A 21810-nucleotide genomic window follows, 5' to 3' on the forward strand; every position below is an offset into this window, starting at 1 on the left:
TGATATCAGTGTGTCCTTTCTTCTTGGTTATTATTATTACTTTCTGACATCTGTTTACAGGCTTCGGATTCTGCCTTTGCTTTCTCCCTACCGTCTACATTCTGTCACTGTACTTTGAAAAAAGACGCTCCCTGGTGTCCGCAGTTGCTTCCACGGGAGAATGTTTTGCCATGTTTACTGGTGCACCAGGTAAGTGAGCCAGAATATTTTACAGCTGAAAGGAGAATAAGCAGAATTCCTTCTTTGTCCTTTCCTATCTTCTAATGGCACAATATAGAGCACTGGTCTGGGAATCAGGAAGGCCTAAGTTCATAAATGAAGATAATAATAGTACCTACCTCCCAAGGTTGTTTAGAGACTCAAATGAGATAGGACAATATTTATAAAGCACTTAGCACAGTGTACCACACATAATGGTACTTAATACATGCTACTCTTTCTCTCCCACTCCCAATCCCTGTCTCTCTCTTCTCCAAAATTCCTTGGCCACTACTCTTTTAAGTCTTTTGTATCTGCCTCACTTCTTCAGCTACAACTGGGAATAATGATAGTACCTCTTTCTTTCCCTCTCTCTTCCTCTTTCCCCCCAAATTCAATTTTAATCCAAAGTTATTCTCCCAAATATTTGTATGGAATGCCTTCCTAGGAGATTTCTAATGGACTAGTCTGAGAATGCAAACTATTTTTTTTAAACTCTTACACTAAGTATCAGTTCTAAGGCAGAAGAGCAGTAAGGGCTAAGCAATTGGAGTTAAGTGACTTGCCCAGGGTCACACAGCTAGGAAGTGTTTGAGGCCAGACTTGAAGCCATGTCCTCCCAACTCCAGGCCTGGTGTTCTATCCACTGTGCAACCTTTCTGTCCTAAATGCAAAGTATTTTTATATCAATCCAAACTAATCTCCAGGTAAAATACTGGGAAGAAAATATGGATGAATTTGGATTCTATACCATTGATTGCTCTCCATTGACTCAAATAATCTGGAGTTGATTATGCATAAACTATATAATGAGAATTGATAAAGAGTTCCTTTGAATAATGTAGAATTAACTTTTGACCCTTGCATTGTCTTCATGCAAAAGCTTTCTCTCCTCCAACTCAGTTTTTAAAAATGTAGAAATCAGCTGAATATTTGTTTTGCCTGGGCCTAAACTGCCAGTGATCAAAGGTGCCCTAGTTCATTATATATACTAATAAAGGAGGAAAGAGGCATGAGCAAAGCAGCATATAATACAAAAATAGTAACATGACAAAATTTTTTAGGTTCCTATATCAAAGCATTTAGAACTGGAAGGAATCTTAGAAGCTATCTAGTCCATCCCCTTCATTTTGAAGATGAGGAAACAGACCTACTGAAGTAAAGCCCAAGGTCATGTAGGAAATAAATAAGAAGAGCCAGTATTTAAACTTAGATTTTCCATTTTCAAATGCAGCATTGTTTTCTACTTCCTTATGGGTAGGGAATTGGTTCCACTGAGTCATCATACTAGTTAATAGTGAATTATAGCATACACTGTACTCAAAAAGAAGCACAGTACAGCAAACCACAAAACAACAAAACTATATTAACATAATTTAATATTTATTTCATGATTTTGAAAATTTGTGGCATCTTTTCAGGGTTATTATGTCTGTCACTGTCTCTTTCTTTCTCTTACCTTCTGTCTTAAAATCAACACTGTGTATTGGTTCTAAGGCAGAAAAACAGTGCAGATTAAGTGACTTGTCCAGGATTACACTTCCAAAAAGTGTCTGAGGCCATATTGAAACCCAGATCCTCCCATCTTTAGGCCTGGCTCTCAATCTACTGAACCACCCTTAACTCTGTAGCTTTAACTCTTTGATCCCAGTCCTGTCCTAGAGAGCTACACAGACTAAATTTAATCCCTCATCTTTGTGGCAGCCTTTCACATATTTCTTATCACTATATATTCCTTCACCAATTCTTCCAAATGACAGACAGTAGAAAGCACTGGAAAAAAACACTGGATTTGGAATGAACAGATCTGGATTCAATTCCCAGCTCTGCCACTTGTTATGTTTCTGGCTTTAGGCAAGTTATAACCTCCCTGGCCTTTAGTTTCTTTGTAAAATGAGGGAGTTTGACAGATGATGTATCTACAGACACTTCTCAGATCTAAACCTATGACTATAAATGCAATAAAAATGTCTTGAATTGCAGTGTATTCCTTTTTGCCTTAAACATCTCCTCATCCGATGTCATTTTAAACCCCCTCTCCTAGCAAACAAGCAAATAAAGAATCAATCCTGGTATGCTGAAGTCTATTTGGAATTGGTAGCTGATAGGACTCCCTACTCTAAGATATTTAACAATCAGTCATCTAGCTTCTGGCTGGAAACCACCAATGACAGAGAACACACCACCACTTTGGGACAGCTCTGCATGTTAGGAAGTTTTTCCTGATTTAAAATCTAAATTGGCTTCTTTTGACCTTCTGCCTGTTCCTCCTGGTTTTGCTCTCTGGAACCAAATGGAATAAATCCCATCCTTTTTCTACATGACAGTGCTTCACCCTGGTTCTTTTCTTCACATTAAAAGTCCCAAGTTCCTTTAACCGCTCCTCGTATAGCATGGGTTCCAGGACTTTCCTAGCTCTTTCCCACCTCAACCATTCTCTATTCTTTCAAATATCACATAGTGGTTCAGCACTCTTGACTGAAGTCCCTTCATTTTATCAATGTCCTTTCTAAACTGTAGCACAAAGAACTGAACAGAGTAGCCCAAATAAAGCCTGATAAAGGTGGAATAAAATAGGACTATTCCTCCTTGGGCATTTAAATGGAGCCTATCAGGAAGGCTCATCGTCCTGAATTCAAATCTCACCTCAGACATTTACTAGCTGTTTGACCCTGCGCAAGTCACTTAACTCTATTTACTTAAGTTTCCTCATCCGTAAAATGAACTAGAGAATGAAATAGGAACTACTTCCAGCATCTTTGCCAAGAAAATCCCAAATGGGGATCACAAAGAGTTATACACAACTGAAACAACTGAATAACAACTACAAAAATAGTAATAAATATTAAGTTTTATACCACACAACAACAAATTCAATTTTAAAAGTACAGATTATGGAGGCATGCTGAAATAGCACTTTGAATAAAATCTGGGGGTTTCAGTAAACCTTATTAAGAATCAGCAATGTGGTAGCCATAAAAACTAATGCCTATTCTAAGATAAACCTAGTTTCCTGGAATATGAAGAGGATTTTTATTATTATTGTTGAGTCCTGTCTGGCTCCTTGGGATCCCATTTTGGGGTTTTCTTGGCAAAATACTGGAGTGGTTTGTCATTTCCTTTTCCAACTCATTTGATGAGGAAACTGAGGCAAGCAAAGTTAAGTAGCTTATCCAGAGTTACACAGCTAGGAAGTGTCTGAGGCTAGATTTGAAATATTCCTCCAATTAGATTCACCTCACTGCTCTAGTTTTACTAAAAGTCTTTTGGATCTTGATTCTGCCGCCCATAGTGTTCAGTATCCCTCTCTGCATTTTGCATCTGCAAAATCTGATGAATAAGCCTATATATCCCTTTATTCAGATATGGGTAAAATTGTTAATAGCTTAGAACCAAGCCCAGTTTCCTGAGGCACTCTACAGCAGATCTCATTCCAAGGTAACATTGAACCCCTAAAGACTGATCTTTGGGTCTAGACATTCAGCCAGTTCTCAATTCATCTAATTATATCATCTCTAGTTCATTTCTTTCTTTCTCTCTTTTTTTTTTTGCTTACAAATTGAGGATACTTTATTAAATACTTTGCTCAAATGTAGGTAAACTATTTTCCTACAACATTCTTCTGATCTAATTTAGTAACCCTGCCAAAAGAAAGGAAAAGGTTCATTTGGCATGACCTGTTCTGGATAAGGCCATCTGTCTCTTCATAATCACTGCTTCTTTTTAAAGATGTTCACTACTGTTGAAATAGAAATGCAGAAGAAAATGTCTAATTTATCATTCGTTTATATGGGGATATGATTTGAGGTTTTGTTTTTAAGCAACTATTATAAAAATGAATAATATAGAAATAGGTTTTGAATCATAATACATGTATAACCTAGTAGAATTGCTTGTTAACTCTGGGAGGGGGGAAGGTAGAGGGGAGGGGAAAAACATGAATCCTGTAACTATGAGAAAAAAATTAATAAAATAAATATGTTCACTAATTCTTTAATGATCCATTCTAGAATTTTTCTAGGAATCAAAAGTCTACCTCAGTGGCTTATAAATTCAGAATATGTTCTCCTTCCTATTTTGAAATTAAGTATAACCTTTGCCTTTCTCAGGTCCTTCCCACTGCAATTATTCTTCTATTCTTTTAGACATCACAGACAATAGTTTAGCTATGGCATCCACTATTTTTTCCCCAGTTTGCTGAGAATATAATTCATTTGAACATGGTGATTTGAATTTATTCCCATCCTCCCCCAACATTGCCTAAAAAAAAAACAACCCCAAGATATCATTTTATTGTACTTAGCTTCCCTTGCCAGCCTCAATTCATTATGAATTCCTGACAATTTTTTTTTTATGAGACTGTCATATGCCTCCTCTGTTACCTGGTCTTCCTTATGTCTTATTAATAATAGCCAGTATTTATATATTACTTTAAGGTTTAAAAAACACTTTCAAATATTATTTTATCCTCACCATAAACCTGAGATGTCATGTTATTATCCTAATTTTACAGAGGAGGAAATGGAGGCAGATAGGTCAAGTTACTTGCCTAGGGTCACACAGCTCAAAAAAGTCTTAAGACTGCATTTGAATTCCTGTTCTCTTAATTCTAAATACAGTGCTTTACCCATTCTGTGAGCCCTCTCTACATTTCTTTTTAAGATCTGGAAAGGTTAGTGAATTCCCTGTGCATTTACCATGGCCTCTTTGGCTAGATGCTGGGCATAAAAACATAAAAATGAAAGTTTTGTCAGGAGACATGTATAAATTAAAATATATGCAAAATAAATGTAAGGTAATGGGGGAGTGGTACTAGCAGCTGCAGGAACCATAAAAGGCTTCAAGTTTTAAAAAGACTAAAAGGATTGTAAACGGTTGAGATTTTGAGGTAGTGTATTCCCAGCATGGGAAAACAGAGTACAAGGGCAAGTACAAGATGGAGTAGGAGGTATAAGGAACAGTAAGAAAGTCAGTTTGACCATTCTAAAGGTTTCGGGATGGAAAATAATGTATAATAAGTTTAGAAAGGAGAGTTGGAGCTTGATTCTGTGATATTCTGTCAGAAGACTATATTTGATACTAGAAGCTGTTGGAATTTAATGAGGGGAGTGACATGGTCACACCTAAGCAGTAGGGTTGGAAAAGAGAGATTGTGAATGCAGAGCAACATGAGAGAGATGTTGTACAAGTAGAAATTACAAGATTTGGCAGTTATTTTAAAAATGAACGTGTCCTTCATAGAAATAGGAAGTTGGAAGAATGGCAAGTATTGCAGAAAACATAATTCTGTTTTGCATATGTTGAGCTGTTGATGTCTATGGGATATCCAGTTTGAATTGTCCATTAAGCAATTGATGATTATTGCTGGGAAAGTTAGCAGAGACTAAGGCTTGATGTATTTAGATCTCAGTCATCTTCATAAAAATAATCTAACCCATTGGAGCTGACAAGTACAGGAGAGTGGGAATGAGCAATCAGACAGGTAGGGAGAGGGGGAGAAAGGGAAAAGTGGGGGGGGGGGGAGAGAAAGAGAGAGAGGGTGCTCACAGTGTTAGATAAACCCAGAATGAATATCCAGAAGGAGAGAATGTTCAATAATGTCAGATTTTACAGAGATATCAAATTTAGGAATGGAGAAATTATTGGTAACTTTAGAGAAGGCAGTCTCTGTCTCTTAAATTATGACGTTGGAAGCCAGATGCAGGGAATAAAGATGGGAAGTAAATGAGAAAAAAGAAGACAGAGGCAAGAAACAAACTGCTTTTTTTTTTTTCCCTTTTTAAGGTTTTGGTTATCTGAGCCACCTACAAGCACAGGAGGGGAAAGGAAAGAGAGGGAGGGAGATGAGTTCAATTATATAACTTGGGAAACTTGTGTGGAAATTTATTACATGTATTCAGTAGAAAATATGTATATAAATATAAAAAATAAAATAAACATATTCTTATATCCTTTATTAGTTGCACTCCATCCCTTTAGAATAATATTTCAGGCCCTATAAATGTATAGAGAGAAGCCCTAGGATTTCTGCAAAAAAAGGCAAGAGTTTAACTAATCTCTAACAAAGAAGGTCTTGATGGAATATGCTATGCCAGGCAGAGTTAGAAGAGAGAAACTAGATTGATTATGTATATTTGAGATTATTAACTTGAGTTCAGGAGATAAGAGAGCCTTGCTCGGAAACAGGAGATCCTGGATTTAAATCTGGCCTAACATGCTACTTAAATGACTTGCCTAGGGTCACATAGCTAACCCCAATTATCTAGTCCTTACTGCTCTTCTGCATTGGAACCAATACTTAGTAGCAGTTCTAAGATAGAAGGTGAGAGTTGTTTTTCTTTTTTTAAGTTATTCAGATGTCTTTTATTTTTAATTCACAAATTCTAATTGTCATGTCATTTTAAAATATACCCTTACGGAGGGAAAGAATATGATTCTTATAACCAAAGAATAACGTTCTAAATTGACTAAATAACTTACAATGGAAAAAAATAAAATAAAATATACCCTTAACAAACATACAAGCTGGGTGGCTCAGTGGATTAAGAGCCAGGCCTAGAGATGGGAGATTCTGGGTTCAAATCTGACCTCAGACCCTGCCTAGCTGTGTGACCCTGGGCAAGTCACTTAACTCCCATTGCCTAGCCCTTTCTATCATTTTTTAGATTTCTTCTTCATGAAGCCTTTCCTTATCCTCCCAAGCTTTCAGTATCCATCTGTTAATTTGAAAATAAATACAGAACTTCCAGGTAGTTAGAAAACTCACTCTAATCAGGAAAAAAGGGATAGGTTTATCATTTTGGTAAAGCTAAATGCCATACAAAACCAAAGGCCTTGAGACTCTAGGAGCAATATCCCTGGGAGAAAGCACTAACTCCTCTGGGAGAAGACACAGCTAAGTGTCAACTCTAAAGAGATACTGAACTCAAGAGTTTCTTTATACCTTTTGGAAAGCCTACAAAGACTAACCACAAACAGGTGTGTAAACCTCCTAACATTCAATAGCTATGGCATTAGGGAATGGTCAGCTGTAACAAATTAAAGGCAAACGTCAAACTAAAAAACTGGGCTTCATGAGAGGAAAACGTTCATCCAATAGAGAAGCCTCCAAACAAAAAGGTGTACTTAGTACTAGAGTTTCTCAAAAGTAAGGGTAAAGTGAGTCATCTAAATATTCACATTGACACATCCTTATATTTTAAACTGTGTCAAGAAATTCAAACCCTTCTTAAACCATCTGTTTACTTCATAAGAATTTTCCCTCTCCATCTCTTGTCTTTCTGGTTATCTTTTAAAGTTGGTTGCTAAATAAAATCTATATTGCCTGTTAAAAGTTTTCTTATTAGAATCATTATCAACTTTAACTTTTGTTATTTCTCCTCCCCTAAATATTCTAGCCATCACAGCTTTGAAAGAGAAAATTGGCTGGAGATACAGTCTTTTGTTAATTGGCGTATTACAGTTAAACATTATCATCTGTGGAGCACTGCTTCGACCAATTATAATCAGAACACCTGGAACATCAAAAGAACCCACACCTGAAAGTCGGAAAGAAGTGCAGTATATGCTTGAAAATGAGAAAACACACACCTCAATAGACTCCATTGACTCAGGAGTAGAATTAACTACCTCACCTAAAAACGTGCCTAGTAATGCCAATGCAGAACCTGAGCCAAAGACTGACATAGAAACCCTGGTATCCAGTGATATAAAGTCAAGTGAAAAAGCTTCATTATTGGACTTTTCCATTTTGAAAGAAAAGAGTTTTATTTGTTACACACTTTTTGGCCTGTTTGCTACACTTGGATTCTTTGCTCCCTCTTTGTATGTCATTCCTCTGAGCATTAGTCTGAATGTTGACAAGGATCGTTCAGCTTTTACGTTATCTGCCATGGCAGTGGCAGAAGTTTTTGGAAGAATTAGTGCTGGTTTTGTCCTTGATAGAAAGCCTATCCGTAAGATCTATATTGAGCTTATCTGTGTCATTCTGTTGACTGTATCTTTATGTGCCTTTCCTTTTGCTTCTGAGTTTTGGGGTCTTATAGCATGCAGTGCATTCTTTGGATTCATGCTCGGAACAGTAACAGGTACTCATCTTCCTCTGCTAGCTGAAGATGATGTAGTAGGAATTGAGAAGATGTCTTCTGCAGCTGGAGTCTATGTCTGTGCTCAAAGTATATCAGGACTTGCTGGACCACCCCTTTCAGGTAATTTAAATGTGTAACTATGTATATTTTGCTTTCTAAAATGTGCTATAGTTAACTAACTCTGTAAATTCTGTATTATGTGCCTCATGAGATCAGAATCTTAGGATTTTGGAATTGGAAAGGACCTCAGAGATTAACTAATTTGAATTCCACTTAAATGAAATGACTTGTCAAAGACTGAATCTTAGACTGAATTCAGTCTAAGACAGATTGAATAATGGCACAGTCAGGACGGAACCCAAATGTTTGATGCTCTATTGGCAAGAAAAAATCTTATGTGTCGAAATGCCTTTCACCAAGGCTGATTGGTGATTTATCTCTACTTACATAGTTAAGGGGGTGTAGCTATGTGTTACAGGGGATAGAGTGCCAGGCCTAGCATTTGGGAGACTCTTTTTCCTGAGATCAAATCTGGCCTCAGACACTAGACAAGTCACTTAACTTTATATGCCTCGGTTTCCTCATCTGTAAAATAAACTAGAGAAGGAAATGGCAAACCACTCCAGCATCTTTGCCAGGAAAACCCCACATTGGGTCACAAAGAATAAGACATGACTAAACGACTAACATGGTTAAGGTGTGGTATTCCTCAGTCTAAGGTGAGCCCTCTAGCCACTATGCCTCCATCTCATCTGAATGATTAGAATAATGAAAATTGGAAGAATTAAAAAAAAAGGATTCCTCAGAAAGGTTCACAGTACACAGCTATACTCAAGTACTTGTTGATCAATTGCTATATCATGAGTCCTTGGTGAAAGGGACATGAATATAGTTTATAGCATTGATATACAAATAGATGTAATTAATGATTATTAATGATGATGTGGTTTAATAGTGTGTTATTTCAGGGGCAGCTGGGTAGCTCAGTGGATTGAGAGCCAGGCCTAGAGATGGGAGGTCCTAGGTTCAAATCTGGCCTCAGACACTTCCCAGTTGTGTGACCCTGGGCAAGTCACTTGACTCCCATTGCCTAGTCCTTACCACTCTTCTGCCTTGGAGCTATTGGCTCCAAGACAGAAGGTAAGGGTTATTTAAAAAAAATAGTGTGTTATTTCCTTTATAAAAGATGTTTGAATATTTGAGGGGGAAAGTCTATTTGTTGGTTTCATTACTTCAAAAAGCAGAGTTTACAAGGAAGACTTCATCTAATTTTCTTCATGTTTCAAGTGACCCTCCTTGACACACAAAAAGTCAGCTATTTCTCCATTTACAAGTTGAAAATTTTTTTTGGTACTTGGGAGATATTTTCTTATGTTACAGATTATCTTAATTCTTCTTGAAACTAATCCTATAGCTGTGTTCTAGTTAAGATTTCTTCCCTCCACAATTTCTTTTAAAAGTTTCTTATTTTAATTTGCATTTGGCAAATATCAGCAAATGTGAACATTTTGAGATCCATAGAATAGAAAGGATTCTATATGAAACTATAAATCTCAATTGTGTATGTTATATATAATTTGTGTTTTTTAAAGTACATATTAAATTGAAAACAATAATACCAATTTTTTTATCAACAACAAATAACCTTGTTCGTGTTGCCCCTCCAGAACTTCCCCTTGTGCTTTTATATTTATTTTTGCGTACTTATATTTTTAATCAAAATTGTTTTTCTCTTTTGTATCACTCACTATCTCCTACCCCTGACCACAAATCTTCTCCTCACCAAAAAATAATTAATTGTAATTAATAAGTACAAACAAAACAAAGTCATACCTTGGTGGTATCTAAAAATACATGTCTTATTCTATAGCTTTAGTCCAATATACCTCTGCTAAGAAATGAGAAAGCAATATTCACTAGTTTTCTGAAGTCATGATTGGGCATTACATTGATCAGTATTATTTATTGTTTCAAAGTTGTTTTCCTTTATGATACTGTAGTCATTATAGAAATTGTTTTCCTGTTAACTTCACTCTATAGTAATTCATACAAGTCTTCCCTCGCTTTTCTAAATTCATGCCTTTCATCCTGTCTTAAGAGACAATAATAATCCCTGACATTAATAGATCATAATCTGTTCAGCTATTCTTCATTCTCCCTCCTCCCTACCCCCACCTTAGTTTCTAATTCCTTACTTAACAGAAATTGCTGCTAAGATATTTTGTATATGTGGGTCCTTTCTTTTGGTCTTTGCTCTCTTTAGGAAGTAGTGAATCGAACATTTCCACTTAAAACAAAGCAAATAAACAAGAATGTTTTCTCAATAAGTGGGATTCAGGAAAAGGTATCCATTATTATTCTGAAAACTTTTCTTACATGTCATGTTCCCCTTTCCCCAGGTCTTTTAGTGGATTACACCGAGAAGTGTGCTTCAGCTTTCTATTCCTGTGCAGCTGGCATGGCAGTAGCAGCTATATTTCTGGCATTTGTGAGACCATGCAAAGTTGGACTGTGTCGGCGCCCGCAAGATGAAGAAAAGTCTGATGGACAGCAGGCAAAAGCCTTACAAGATACTCCTGAAGATTTTCTTGAAATGGACCTTGGGAAACATGAAAACAAAGGAAACAAGAAAGATAACATAGTATGATAACTGTCATTCATATAATATTAAATACTGGGTTAATAATAGGACGGTGAGGAAAAGGTGACTGACTACTCTTTCTTTCCCACTTTCAGAAACTACATCTTAACAGGAATGTATATGTGAATGGGACTATCAACATCTTTTTGAAAAGTTTTCTTTTTCAGTTTGTTTTTAAGTTAGCCAAAAAGACACAATCAAAAAAAGCTTCCATTCAAAATCTGATTGTAAGTCATTAGCAAGATGAGGAGGGGTTAGACCTTCACATTCCTGTTTCTAAAGAGGTGCTAAGCATCATCAAAGTGTTTCCACAGCTCTCATTCCCATGTGATAAAACTGGGATCTTATGAAATAACTGTAGCCCATGTGCAAAGAGCTGACCATCCAAGAATTCTTAAACACGTCTGAAAATTCCTTAATCTTTATAGGAAAGTGAGTGATAGATAAATATGAATAATTTTTTAAAAAATCATAGCATTGATGTTTCCATTTGGCAAAAACATGGGCTTTTATTTTTCTAAATGGATTCACTTGATGTAGAATTTTAGACCAAATAGTTTATCAATAAACTGAGGAATTGTGAAATAACAATAACAACTTGAATTGGATAAATGTGAAGATTACCACTTATTTTTATGGCCAGTTTTTATCATAAGTATTTTAATACAAAATACTTTTCCTAGAACTGTGTTCCCAAATATATTTCCTATCATTTTGAGTTATTCCTATATCTGTGATTGTAGTATCTTAAATTTAAACCAGTATTTATTTTTAAGTTATTTTAGGATGGTTAAAGGTGATAGTTATTATAAGAAATTAAATGTGAAAACTAGTAAAATGCATTTTACCTCTTTCAGCTATCCTTTCAATGCCTCAAAAATCTTTTGTTTTGTAAAATTACTGTCTTGAAAACTCAGACTGTAATGATATCCTAATTTTGCTTTAAATTGAATGATTTTACACAGATTGTGCTATTTAAAAACAGAAAAAATCCACTTGAGCAAGAATAGCAAACCACCTTACTGGATATGATTTAGTTTAATTTTTTCTTTTAATCTCCTAAAAATACTTGAGAATTTTTGTATTACACTAAATAGTCAAGGCATTTCTGGTTTAAAAAAAAATAATTGAATTTTTGAAATATTAGGACATTTAGGACTATGATTTTGAGTTACACAATACTGTTTACATCTTAAGAATAGGTTATTGTTTGTTGTTGTTTTTCTACTACTTGTACAGTATTCTCCATTTCATGGTGACTTTGAAGGCAACAGGGTGGGCTATGCTCTTTGCTTTGATTTATATAGAATCTAACCTGGTCAGTGATGGCCCTTGCTTGCTGCCCCCATCTTTTATATATCTCTGCTGTTACTTTAAGACAACTCAGGGGAACAAACAAGACAAGCCTAGTTTGGCACATGCACACAGCTGCATCTAAAGTGGCATCACTCATCACTTGCTATGTTTTGTACAGCATTTTATCAGCAATAGGTATACTGGACAATCTATACAATTTTGAGCGAATGGGGGGGGCAGTAGATGGGAATGTAAATGCCCCCCAAAGCAGGCACTCAACACTAAATAAAGTGGATCTAACAATTCTTCTGTCTATGCTTGAGAACAATGTTGAGCTTGGGGCTGTTTTGTATCTTTATCTTCAGCACTTTACAACATAATCTTTTTTCCCCTAAGATGTCCAATATCAATTTTTATGTTAATAACTGAAAAATCTGCTCTTTGTACATTCTGAATGTAATAGCATGAACAAGTATGTGTGTTTCAGCAGATAAATATGCTAGGTTTTTAAGTGGGGAAAAAACAGGGTTGCTGTTTTGATCAGTATTATATCTAATGAAATTCTGGTATTGATAGGAAATAATTAAATTTGCAATAAATTAATGAGTTTTTTTAAGAGACCAATTTCTTCTATTACAAAGTTGCCTAAGCCCTCTGTTAGAAAAACTAATTTTTTGTGTAAATAACAAAGTAGAAAACCATTGGAAGATGATTTATTTCAAGCACAGTTTTATTTCTTTCACCTACCACAATCTTTTAAAAAGTTCATTTGAATCTGACCTCAGATACTTCCTAGCTTGATTTGATGACTCTGGGCTAGTCACCTGACCTCAGTTGCCTAGCCCTTAATACTCTTCTGCCTTGGAACCAATGCTTAATATTGATTCTAAGATAGAAGGTAAGGGTTTAAAAAGAAATAATATTTGAAATCTTTATCTGTTATAATTTAAGTATATGAAGTGATCATGTTTTTAAACCATTATCCTAGCAGGAGAATGAATTTGCCAAAAATAATACAAAGATCAAGGAAATAGCACATTTTTAGTTACATAAAAGGACCTTACAGTGGTCCAACATCACAAAGGTTGTAAATGGCAGGGCTAAGATTTGAGCCTGAATAAATGAGTGAATGAATGAATAAGTGAGTGAATGAATGAGAAAAGCATTTATTGAGCACTATCCTAAGCACTAGGAATACAAATAAATAATATGGTCTCTCCTCTCAAGGAGCACATGTTCTAATGGAGAAGCAACAAAAACAGAAAGTTTTAGCGGCAAATTAGATAGAAAAGTCCCATGGATACAACAGAAAAGCAGATGGCAAAACCCCCTCCCCTTTTTTTTGAGGCAACTGGGGATAAGTGCTTCTCTCAGGTCTTACACATCTTATACTGTGACTTACACAGCTAATAAATGTCTGAGGCCAGATTTGAACACACAAAACTGAGTCTTCCTGACTTTAGACCAGTACCCTATCTACTGCTCTACCTGCCTACCCCTAAAACTCCTTCATTAATGTCATTTCCACTAAGAAGGAAAGAATGGAAGGAAATAATCATTTAAATATCTACTCTGTGCTCAAGATTTAACAAATGTTAGCTTCTCTGATCTTCACAACATCTCTGGGAGGTAGGTACTATTATTACTTCCATGTTATAATTGAGGAAACTGAAACAAGTTAAATTGACTTGCCCAGGGTCATCTAGCTATAAGTTTATGGTGCAATTTTTTTTAAAAGATGTGTGTCCAGAGGTTTTTTGTTTCTTTTGTCTTTTATTTTTTCCTCAATTATATGTAAAAACAATTTTTAACATTAGTTTTCTAAAATATTGAGTTCCAAATTCTCAACCTTCTCTCTCCTTCCCATTCCCTGAGATGGTGAGAAATTTGATATAGGTTTATACATGTGATATCATGTAAAACCATAATTCCACATTGGTCATGGTGTAGAAGATAAATAGATAGATAGACAGACAGGAAAAAAAACCAACCACAAAGAAAATAGTATGCTTCAGTCTGCATTCAGATTCCATCCATTCTTTCTCTGGAGGGGGAGATTTTTCATCTCTGGAGGAGGAGTCCTTGGAGCTTTCTTGAATCACTGTATTACTGAGAATAGCCAAGTCATTCACAGTTGATCATTGTTGATCAGAGCATCAAGTTGATCAGAGCTATTACTGTGTATAATGTTCTCCTGGTTCTGATAATTCTATTCTGCATCAGTTCATGTAAGTCTTTCCAGATTTTTCTAAAGTCATTTTGATCATTCTTATAGCTCAATAGTATTTCATTACAATCATTCCACAAATTGTTTAGCCGTTCACCAATTGATGGAGATCCCCAGCTTTCTAATTTTTTCACCACAAAAGATGCTATAAGTACTTTTGTACAAATAGATCCGTTTCCCTCTACTTTGATCTCTTTGTGGTATTGCTAGATCAAAGAGTATGCAATACAATTTTATAGCCCTTTGAACATATTTTCAAATTGTTCTCCATAATGGTTGAATCAGTTCACAAGTCCACCAGTGGTGCATTTTTTCCCACACTCCCTCCAACATTTTTCATTTTTCTTTTCTGTATGATGCCATATTTGAGTTCAGGTCTTTATGAGTCAGGGCCAAACCATTCTACCCACCACACCACCTACCTGCCTCTGATAAAATTAAATCAGTTTCTAATGTTGAGCCATTTGACCAGGCCAAAGATTTTGATTGCAAGAATTTCTTTTCTGAATCTTCTTTACCTGTGACTATAGCACCCACATTTGCCAGGCCTTTTACTCACAGAGGTGGCTTCCCAGAGTGATGGTTATGGGCACTTAATCAGAAGTACTGCAATTCCCAAGGCTCTTGGTCCTGAGCTATCTCCACTAGGATCTGAGAGGAGAAGGTAATCAAGGTGGCACAAGTAACCTCCTGTCTCTCCCTCAGAGTTCTTGTTGCTTCTGTTAGTCTAACTTGAATGCCCTATAGGTGGTTGTTAGCTGCTAGATGGTAGAGATTGTTGACCCTTATAGGAGTCACTACCATGGATAATAATGGTGAAGGCTGTGACAGAAGCAGAATCAGTGGAATGTTTTAGGAGGTTTGTTGTGGGGGGAGGAGGTTGCTGCCATTCCCAGGGATCCTATATTCGTTTGCCCTTTTATTAAAAGTTGGTTACATGGTTGTGACTTCATATCCATTGATTTCTCTGCTGCTCCATGCTATAAGTAAGACTAGCAATATGTAATTTTAAAAAAAACCCTTCCTGCCCATCTTAGTATTAATACTATGTATTGGTTCCAAGGCAGAAGAGTAGTAATGGCTAGGCAATGAGAGTTAAGTGACTCACCCAGGATCACATAGCTAGGAAGTATCTGAGGCCAAAATTGAATCCAGACCCTCCCATTTCTTGGCCTGGCTCTTAATCTGCTGAGCCACCTAGCTGCCCCCAATATGTGATTTATATTAATAACTTAAAGATATTTTTAGTATTCCCTGAAGTGATTAAGGAAAATAAATTGTTTATTCACAAAATGTAATAAAATTATCAAGCATTATTGCCCTTACCAATGTTGTTTGATATCAACATCATTAATATATTATAACCAGACTTCTGGTCAAGATGGCGGCTTAGAGAAAGCTAAAGTTCAGAATCCTTCCCTACCGAACTCAAACTATATGCTCCTAAGGCACCGAAATTCAAAACAAACAACAGCATAGACCCTGGGAATCCTCCTCCTGGACCTGGATCAAAAGGTACAGCCCCCCCAAAAGCCAGAACACGAGATCACTCGGACCTAAGGGGTAGGCAGAAGGAAGGTCCCAGGACCCATCCCCCCAACCCAGAGCGCTTAGTCTGAGGCAGCAGAGGGAACCTCAGAGCCTCAGGGCTGGCTATCCTGAAGGCCGCTTCCTGAAAACAACCTGACTCAGTCGAGGGGGGCACCCAGACAGCAGGGAAACAGAAAGATGGGGGAGCCTGTAACCCCCTGACTAGATCCTTCCATCTGAGTCTCACCGAAGGTCACTGCCTCAGGGCATACTCAGTCTGAGGTTAATCCTATCAGGAGCCCTCAGAGCTCCAGGAAGCCACGCCCCCCCCTCAGAGAGCAGGGTCCTCTGAAACAATAGTAACCCTCAGGGCTGGCAAAAGGGCCTCAGAGCTGAAGGCCGCATCCTGAAAACAACCTGGCCCAGTCAAGGGGGCACCCAGACAGCAGGGAAACAGAGAGGCAGGAGGAGCCTGTAGGCCCCTGATCACATCCTTCCATCTGAATCTCACTGAAGGTCCCTGCCTCAGGGCATACTCAGTCTGAGGTTAATCCTATCACTAGCCCTCAGAACTCCAGGAAGCCACAGCCCCTCCCCCCTCAGAGAGCAGAGTCCTCTGAAACAACAGTAACCCTCAGGGCTGGCAAAAGGGCCTCAGGAGCCCGCTATTCTGAAGGCCACATCCTGAAAACAACCTGACCCAGTCGCAGGGGCACCCAGACAGCAGGGAAACAGAAAGAGACGGGGGAGCCTGCAGCCCCCTGGCTGGATCCTTCCATCCGAGTCTCAAGGTCCCGGCCTCAAAGCATACTCAGTTCAACCCAGAGAAAGTTAACCTTCTCAGGAGCCCTCAGAGCTCCGGGAAGCCACGGCCCCTCCCCCCTCAGAGTGCTGGCTCTCCTGGCCAGCTAAGGCACAGAAACAAACACCCCGGGGAAAGGGCCGAGCCAGGCTCAGAGCATGGAAGTAAGGCAACAGAGAAGCATCAGGAGGGAACTGAGGAGGGCAGTAATAGGGAAACACCAACAACAATTCCTGGCTTCCCCAGGAAGACAGAACAACAACTGCATAGAACGGACACTCTGCCTAGGGCTAAAACCTCTGAACACCAGACAGAGATAAGAAAAGCTAGTCCTCCCCACTCAGATAGAGATGGCAAACTACACTGAAGCACAAAAGCCCCCAAATTCCAAGAAAAACAAGAAGAAGGGGGTGACTTTGGACACATTTTATGGAGCAAAAATACAAAACACAGAGGAGATAGAAGAGGAAACACAAGCAAATGCTCCAAAATCTTCCAAAGGAAATGGAAACTCTCCACAAACCCATGAAGAATTTGAATCGGAAAGGATCAAAAAGATGGAAGCCTTCTGGGAGGAAAAGTGGGAAATAATGCAAAAGAAATTCATGCATCTACAAAGCCAGTTTGACCAAACTGAAAAGGAAAACCAGGCTTTAAAGGTCAAAATTAGGCAACTCGAAGACAACGAGCAGGTAAAAGAGCAAGAATCAAATACAGCAAAGCCAAAAGATCAAAAAATTAGAAGAGAACATAAAATATCTCACTGACAAGGTGACAGACTTGGAAAATAGAGGAAGAAGAGATAATTTAAGAATAATTGGACTTCCAGAAAAGCCAGAAATAAACAGCAAACTCGACATCATAATACAAGATATAATCAAAGAAAATTGCCCAGAGATTCTAGAACAAGGGGGCAATACAGCCACTGACAGAGCTCACAGAACACCCTCTACACTAACTCCCCAAAAGACAACTCCCAGGAATGTAATTGCCAAATTCCAAAGCTTTCAAACAAAAGAAAAAATCCTACAAGAAGCCAGAAAAAGACAATTTAGATATAAAGGAATGCGAATCAGGGTCACACAAGACCTTGCAAGTTCCACTCTGAATGATCATAAGGCATGGAACATGATTTTCAGAAAGGCAAGAGAGCTGGGTCTTCAACCAAGAATCAGCTATCCATCAAAACTGACTATATACTTCCAAGGGAAAGTATGGGCATTCAACAAAATAGAAGATTTCCAAGTTTTTGCAAAGAAAAGACCAGAGCTCTGTGGAAATTTCGATATCGAAAAACAAAGAGCATGGAATACCTGAAAAGGTAAATACGAAGGAAAGGGAAAAGGAGAAAAATGTTATCTTTTTCTTTTACCCAAACTCTCTTCTACAAGGACTACATTTATATCAATCTATGTATACTAACATGTGGGGAAAATGTAATGTGTAAATAGGGGGAAAAGAAAGACCAAATAGAATAATCTTTCTCACACAGATTCACACGGGGAGGGGAGGAGAGGGGAAGAAAATTCCTATAAGAAGGAGAGGAAGAGAGTTTTTACTTAAACCTTACTCTCAGGGAAATCAACTCTGAGAGGGAAGAACATCCAGATCCATTGGGATCGTGAATTCTATCTTATCCAACAAGGGAAGGGAGAAGGGAAAACCAAGGGGGGAAGGAGGAGGGAACACAAAAAAGGGAGGGAAGAAGAGGGAGGAGGGGGAGGGAACAAAAAGGGAGGGACTAGTGTGAGATTTAAAATGGTTGAGGTCTTAAACTGTAGTGATTAAAATAGTGGAAGATATAAATTGTGATAGATATAAGAGAGGGTGAGTAAATTTGACCGCAGAAATATGTTTCACTACAGTGTCTTGGGTTTTAAATCAAATATAAGGTGGTCACCAGGGAAATATTCCCAATTATTCAAATACTCAAGTCAATTGGGTTTTATAGAGATTTTAATTAACAATACAATGAGTAATCAAAGAAAGAGAGAGTAATAAAGGAATAAGTATGAAGGGCCTCAAGCCAATATGGCCTACACCTGAGTCTTAAGAGAGAAATCAGTCAGTTTTTTAACACTCACCACAAGGTCTGACTAAACAAAGATTCTAGTAACACCAGGCCAGTTCCATCTCAACTGGCTTCACCAGAGAGCCTTCCAGCCAGAGACTGTTCCAAAGGGCCTCTCTCCAGAGCCTCCAGAGGGACAGAGTCCCCTTAGAGGAGCTCCAGGGAGACCTCCTTAGATATTGTCCTCCAAGAGTTTCCCTTCTCCAGAGCCTCTCTCAAGAGATTCTTCCCAAGAGGTCCTCATCAGAGATCCTCCAAAAGGAATTCTCCAAAAGGAATATATCCAAGAGATTCTGCTTTTTCTTATATAGGGGTTTTTCTCCCATGTCACCTCCCCTAAGTCCCTACATCTACCAATCACTGTAGATGTTTTCCAAAACACAACCCATTTTGAATTCACAGCTGAGTAGATTAATCTCTTTAGTAAGAGAGAAAAAAAATGCTGCTGTGTCGACTAATTTCATTAGGAGAAAACCTCTGAGTAAGTTTTCACCTTTTAGGTCTACGTAGTTCACAAATTGCCCCACCTTTATAGGCACTTAGCATCCCATTGTATCAATTCTAAAAACAGGCCTGGCTCAAAGAACTCCTTGCCCCACCATAAGCATGGATCCAAGTACTTTCTTTTGTTTAGCAAGGAGTTTTCTTCCCCAAAGCAGTCTTAAGTACGGGTGGAGTAGAGGTCCTCCCATTTCTGATCTCTTCCCCAAAGCAGTCTTAAGTACGGGTGGAGTAGAGGTCCTCCCATTTCTGATCCTGGCAAGTTCTCACATCAAAATGTGGAATGTTTATCAGTAGATAATTCCCTGATGGGGAAATTTTTAACATTCACAAGTCTGAGAGATTTCAAGATTTACACTAGAAAGGGAAACATATCAAGGGAGGGGACAAGGGGGACTGATTTAAAGTAAATCACTGGACTAAAAGGCAGAGCTGAAGAAGAAAGGTTAGAATTAGGGAAGGATATCAAAATGCCAGGGAGTCCACCAGTGACAGTCATAACTTTGAATGTGAATGGGATGAACTCACCCATAAAATGTAGACGAATAGCAGAATGGATTAGAATCCAAAACCCTACCATATGTTGTCTTCAAGAAACACATGAGGTGGGTAGACACCCACAAGGTCAGAATTAAAGGATGGAGTAAGACCTTCTGGGCCTCAACTGACAGAAAGAAGGCAGGCGTTGCAATCATGATATCTGATAAAGCCAAAGCAAAAATAGACTTGATCAAAAGGGATAGGGAAGGTAATTATATTTTGTTAAAAGGGACTTTAGATAATGAGAAAATATCACTAATCTACATGTATGCACCAAATAATATAGCACCCAAATTTTTAATGGAGAAACTAGGAGAATTGAAGGAAGAAATAGACAGTAAAACCATATTAGTGAGACACTTAAACCAACCATTATCAAATTTAGATGAATCAAATAAAAAAATAAATAAGAAAGAGGTAAAAGAAGTGAATGAAATCTTAGAAAAATTAGAATTAATAGACATATGGAGAAAAATAAATAGGGATAAAAAGGAATACACCTTCTTCCCAGTACCACATGGCACATTCACAAAGATTGACCATACATTAGGTCACAGAAACATGGCACACAAATGCAGAAAAGCAGAAATAATAAATGCAGCCTTTTCAGATCACAAGGCAATAAAAATAATGATCAGTAATGGTACATGGAAAACCAAATCAAAAACTAATTGGAAATTAAACAATATGATACTCCAAAATCGTTTCGTTAGAGAAGTAATCATAGAAACAATTAATAATTTCACCGAGGAAAATGACAATGGGGAGACATCCTTTCAAACCTTTTGGGATGCAGCCAAAGCGGTAATCAGAGGTAAATTCATATCCCTGAGTGCATATATTAACAAACTAGGGAGAGCAGAGATCAATTGGAAATGCAAATAAAAAAACTCAAAAGCGATCATATTAAAACCCCCCAGCAGAAAACCAAACTAGAAATCCTAAAAATTAAGGGAGAAATTAATAAAATCGAAAGTGATAGAACTATTGATTTAATAAATAAGACAAGAAGCTGGTATTTTGAAAAAACAAACAAAATAGACAAAGTACTGGTCAATCTAATTAAAAAAAGGAAAGAAGAAAAGCAAATTAACAGCATCAAAGACGAAAAGGGGGACATCACCTCCAATGAAGACGAAATTAAGGCAATCATTAAAAATTACTTTGCACAATTATATGGCAATAAATACACCGATTTAGGTGATATGGATGAATATATACAAATATACAAACTGCCTAGACTAACAGAAAAAGAAATAGAATTCTTAAATAATCCCATATCAGAAAATGAAATCCAACAGGCCATCAAAGAACTTCCTAAGAAAAAATCCCCAAGGCCTGATGGATTCACCAGTGAATTCTATCAAACATTCAGAGAACAGTTAATCCCAATACTATACAAACGATTTGACATAATAAGCAAAGAGGGAGTTCTACCAAACTCCTTTTATGACACAAACATGGTACTGATTCCAAAACCAGGCAGGTCAAAAACAGAGAAAGAAAACTATAGACCAATCTCCCTAATGAATATAGATGCAAAAATCTTAAATAGGATACTAGCAAAAAGACTCCAGCAAGTGATCAGAAGGGTCATCCACCATGATCAAGTAGGATTTATACCAGGGATGCAGGGCTGGTTCAATATTAGGAAAACCATCCACATAATTGACCACAAAAACAAGCAAACCAACAAGAACCACATGATTATCTCAATAGACGCAGAAAAAGCCTTTGATAAAATACAACACCCATTCCTATTAAAAACACTAGAAAGCATAGGAATAGAAGGGTCGTTCCTAAAAATAATAAACAGTATATATCTAAAACCATCAGCTAATATCATCTGCAATGGGGATGAACTAGATGCATTCCCAATAAGATCAGGAGTGAAACAAGGATGCCCATTATCACCTC

At 37.5% G+C, this 21810-nt stretch overlaps 2 protein-coding genes across 11 annotated transcripts in view; one reads left to right on the forward strand and one right to left on the reverse strand.

Moving 5' to 3' along the window:
* The window catches only part of SLC16A6 (solute carrier family 16 member 6), a 40992-nt gene extending 28152 nt beyond the window's left edge, over nt 1-12840 (forward strand). For all 5 annotated transcript variants that reach the window (XM_007482735.3, XM_056817262.1, XM_056817260.1 and 2 more), the window contains 3 exons: nt 61-189; nt 7596-8405; nt 10685-12840. In XM_007482735.3, the coding sequence (XP_007482797.2) occupies nt 61-189; nt 7596-8405; nt 10685-10932 (1187 nt within the window). In that variant the 3' untranslated portion in view covers nt 10933-12840. The remainder of the gene's footprint in view (nt 1-60; nt 190-7595; nt 8406-10684) is intronic.
* The window catches only part of ARSG (arylsulfatase G), a 215623-nt gene that overhangs the window by 183302 nt on the left and 10511 nt on the right, over nt 1-21810 (reverse strand). For 3 of the 6 annotated variants that reach the window (XM_007482752.3, XM_056817253.1, XM_056817254.1), the window contains exon 1: nt 10662-10796. The exons of 1 other annotated variant lie outside the window; for it this stretch is intronic. The gene's annotated coding sequence lies outside the window, so the exon portion shown is untranslated. Of the gene's footprint in view, nt 1-10661; nt 10797-21810 lie in introns of those variants that run through there. 2 more of the 6 variants (XM_016430681.2, XM_007482741.3) reach the window with 2 other exon arrangements.

This window comes from Monodelphis domestica, chromosome 2 (assembly GCF_027887165.1).
Source record: "Monodelphis domestica isolate mMonDom1 chromosome 2, mMonDom1.pri, whole genome shotgun sequence".
Lineage (NCBI taxonomy): Eukaryota > Metazoa > Chordata > Mammalia > Didelphimorphia > Didelphidae > Monodelphis > Monodelphis domestica.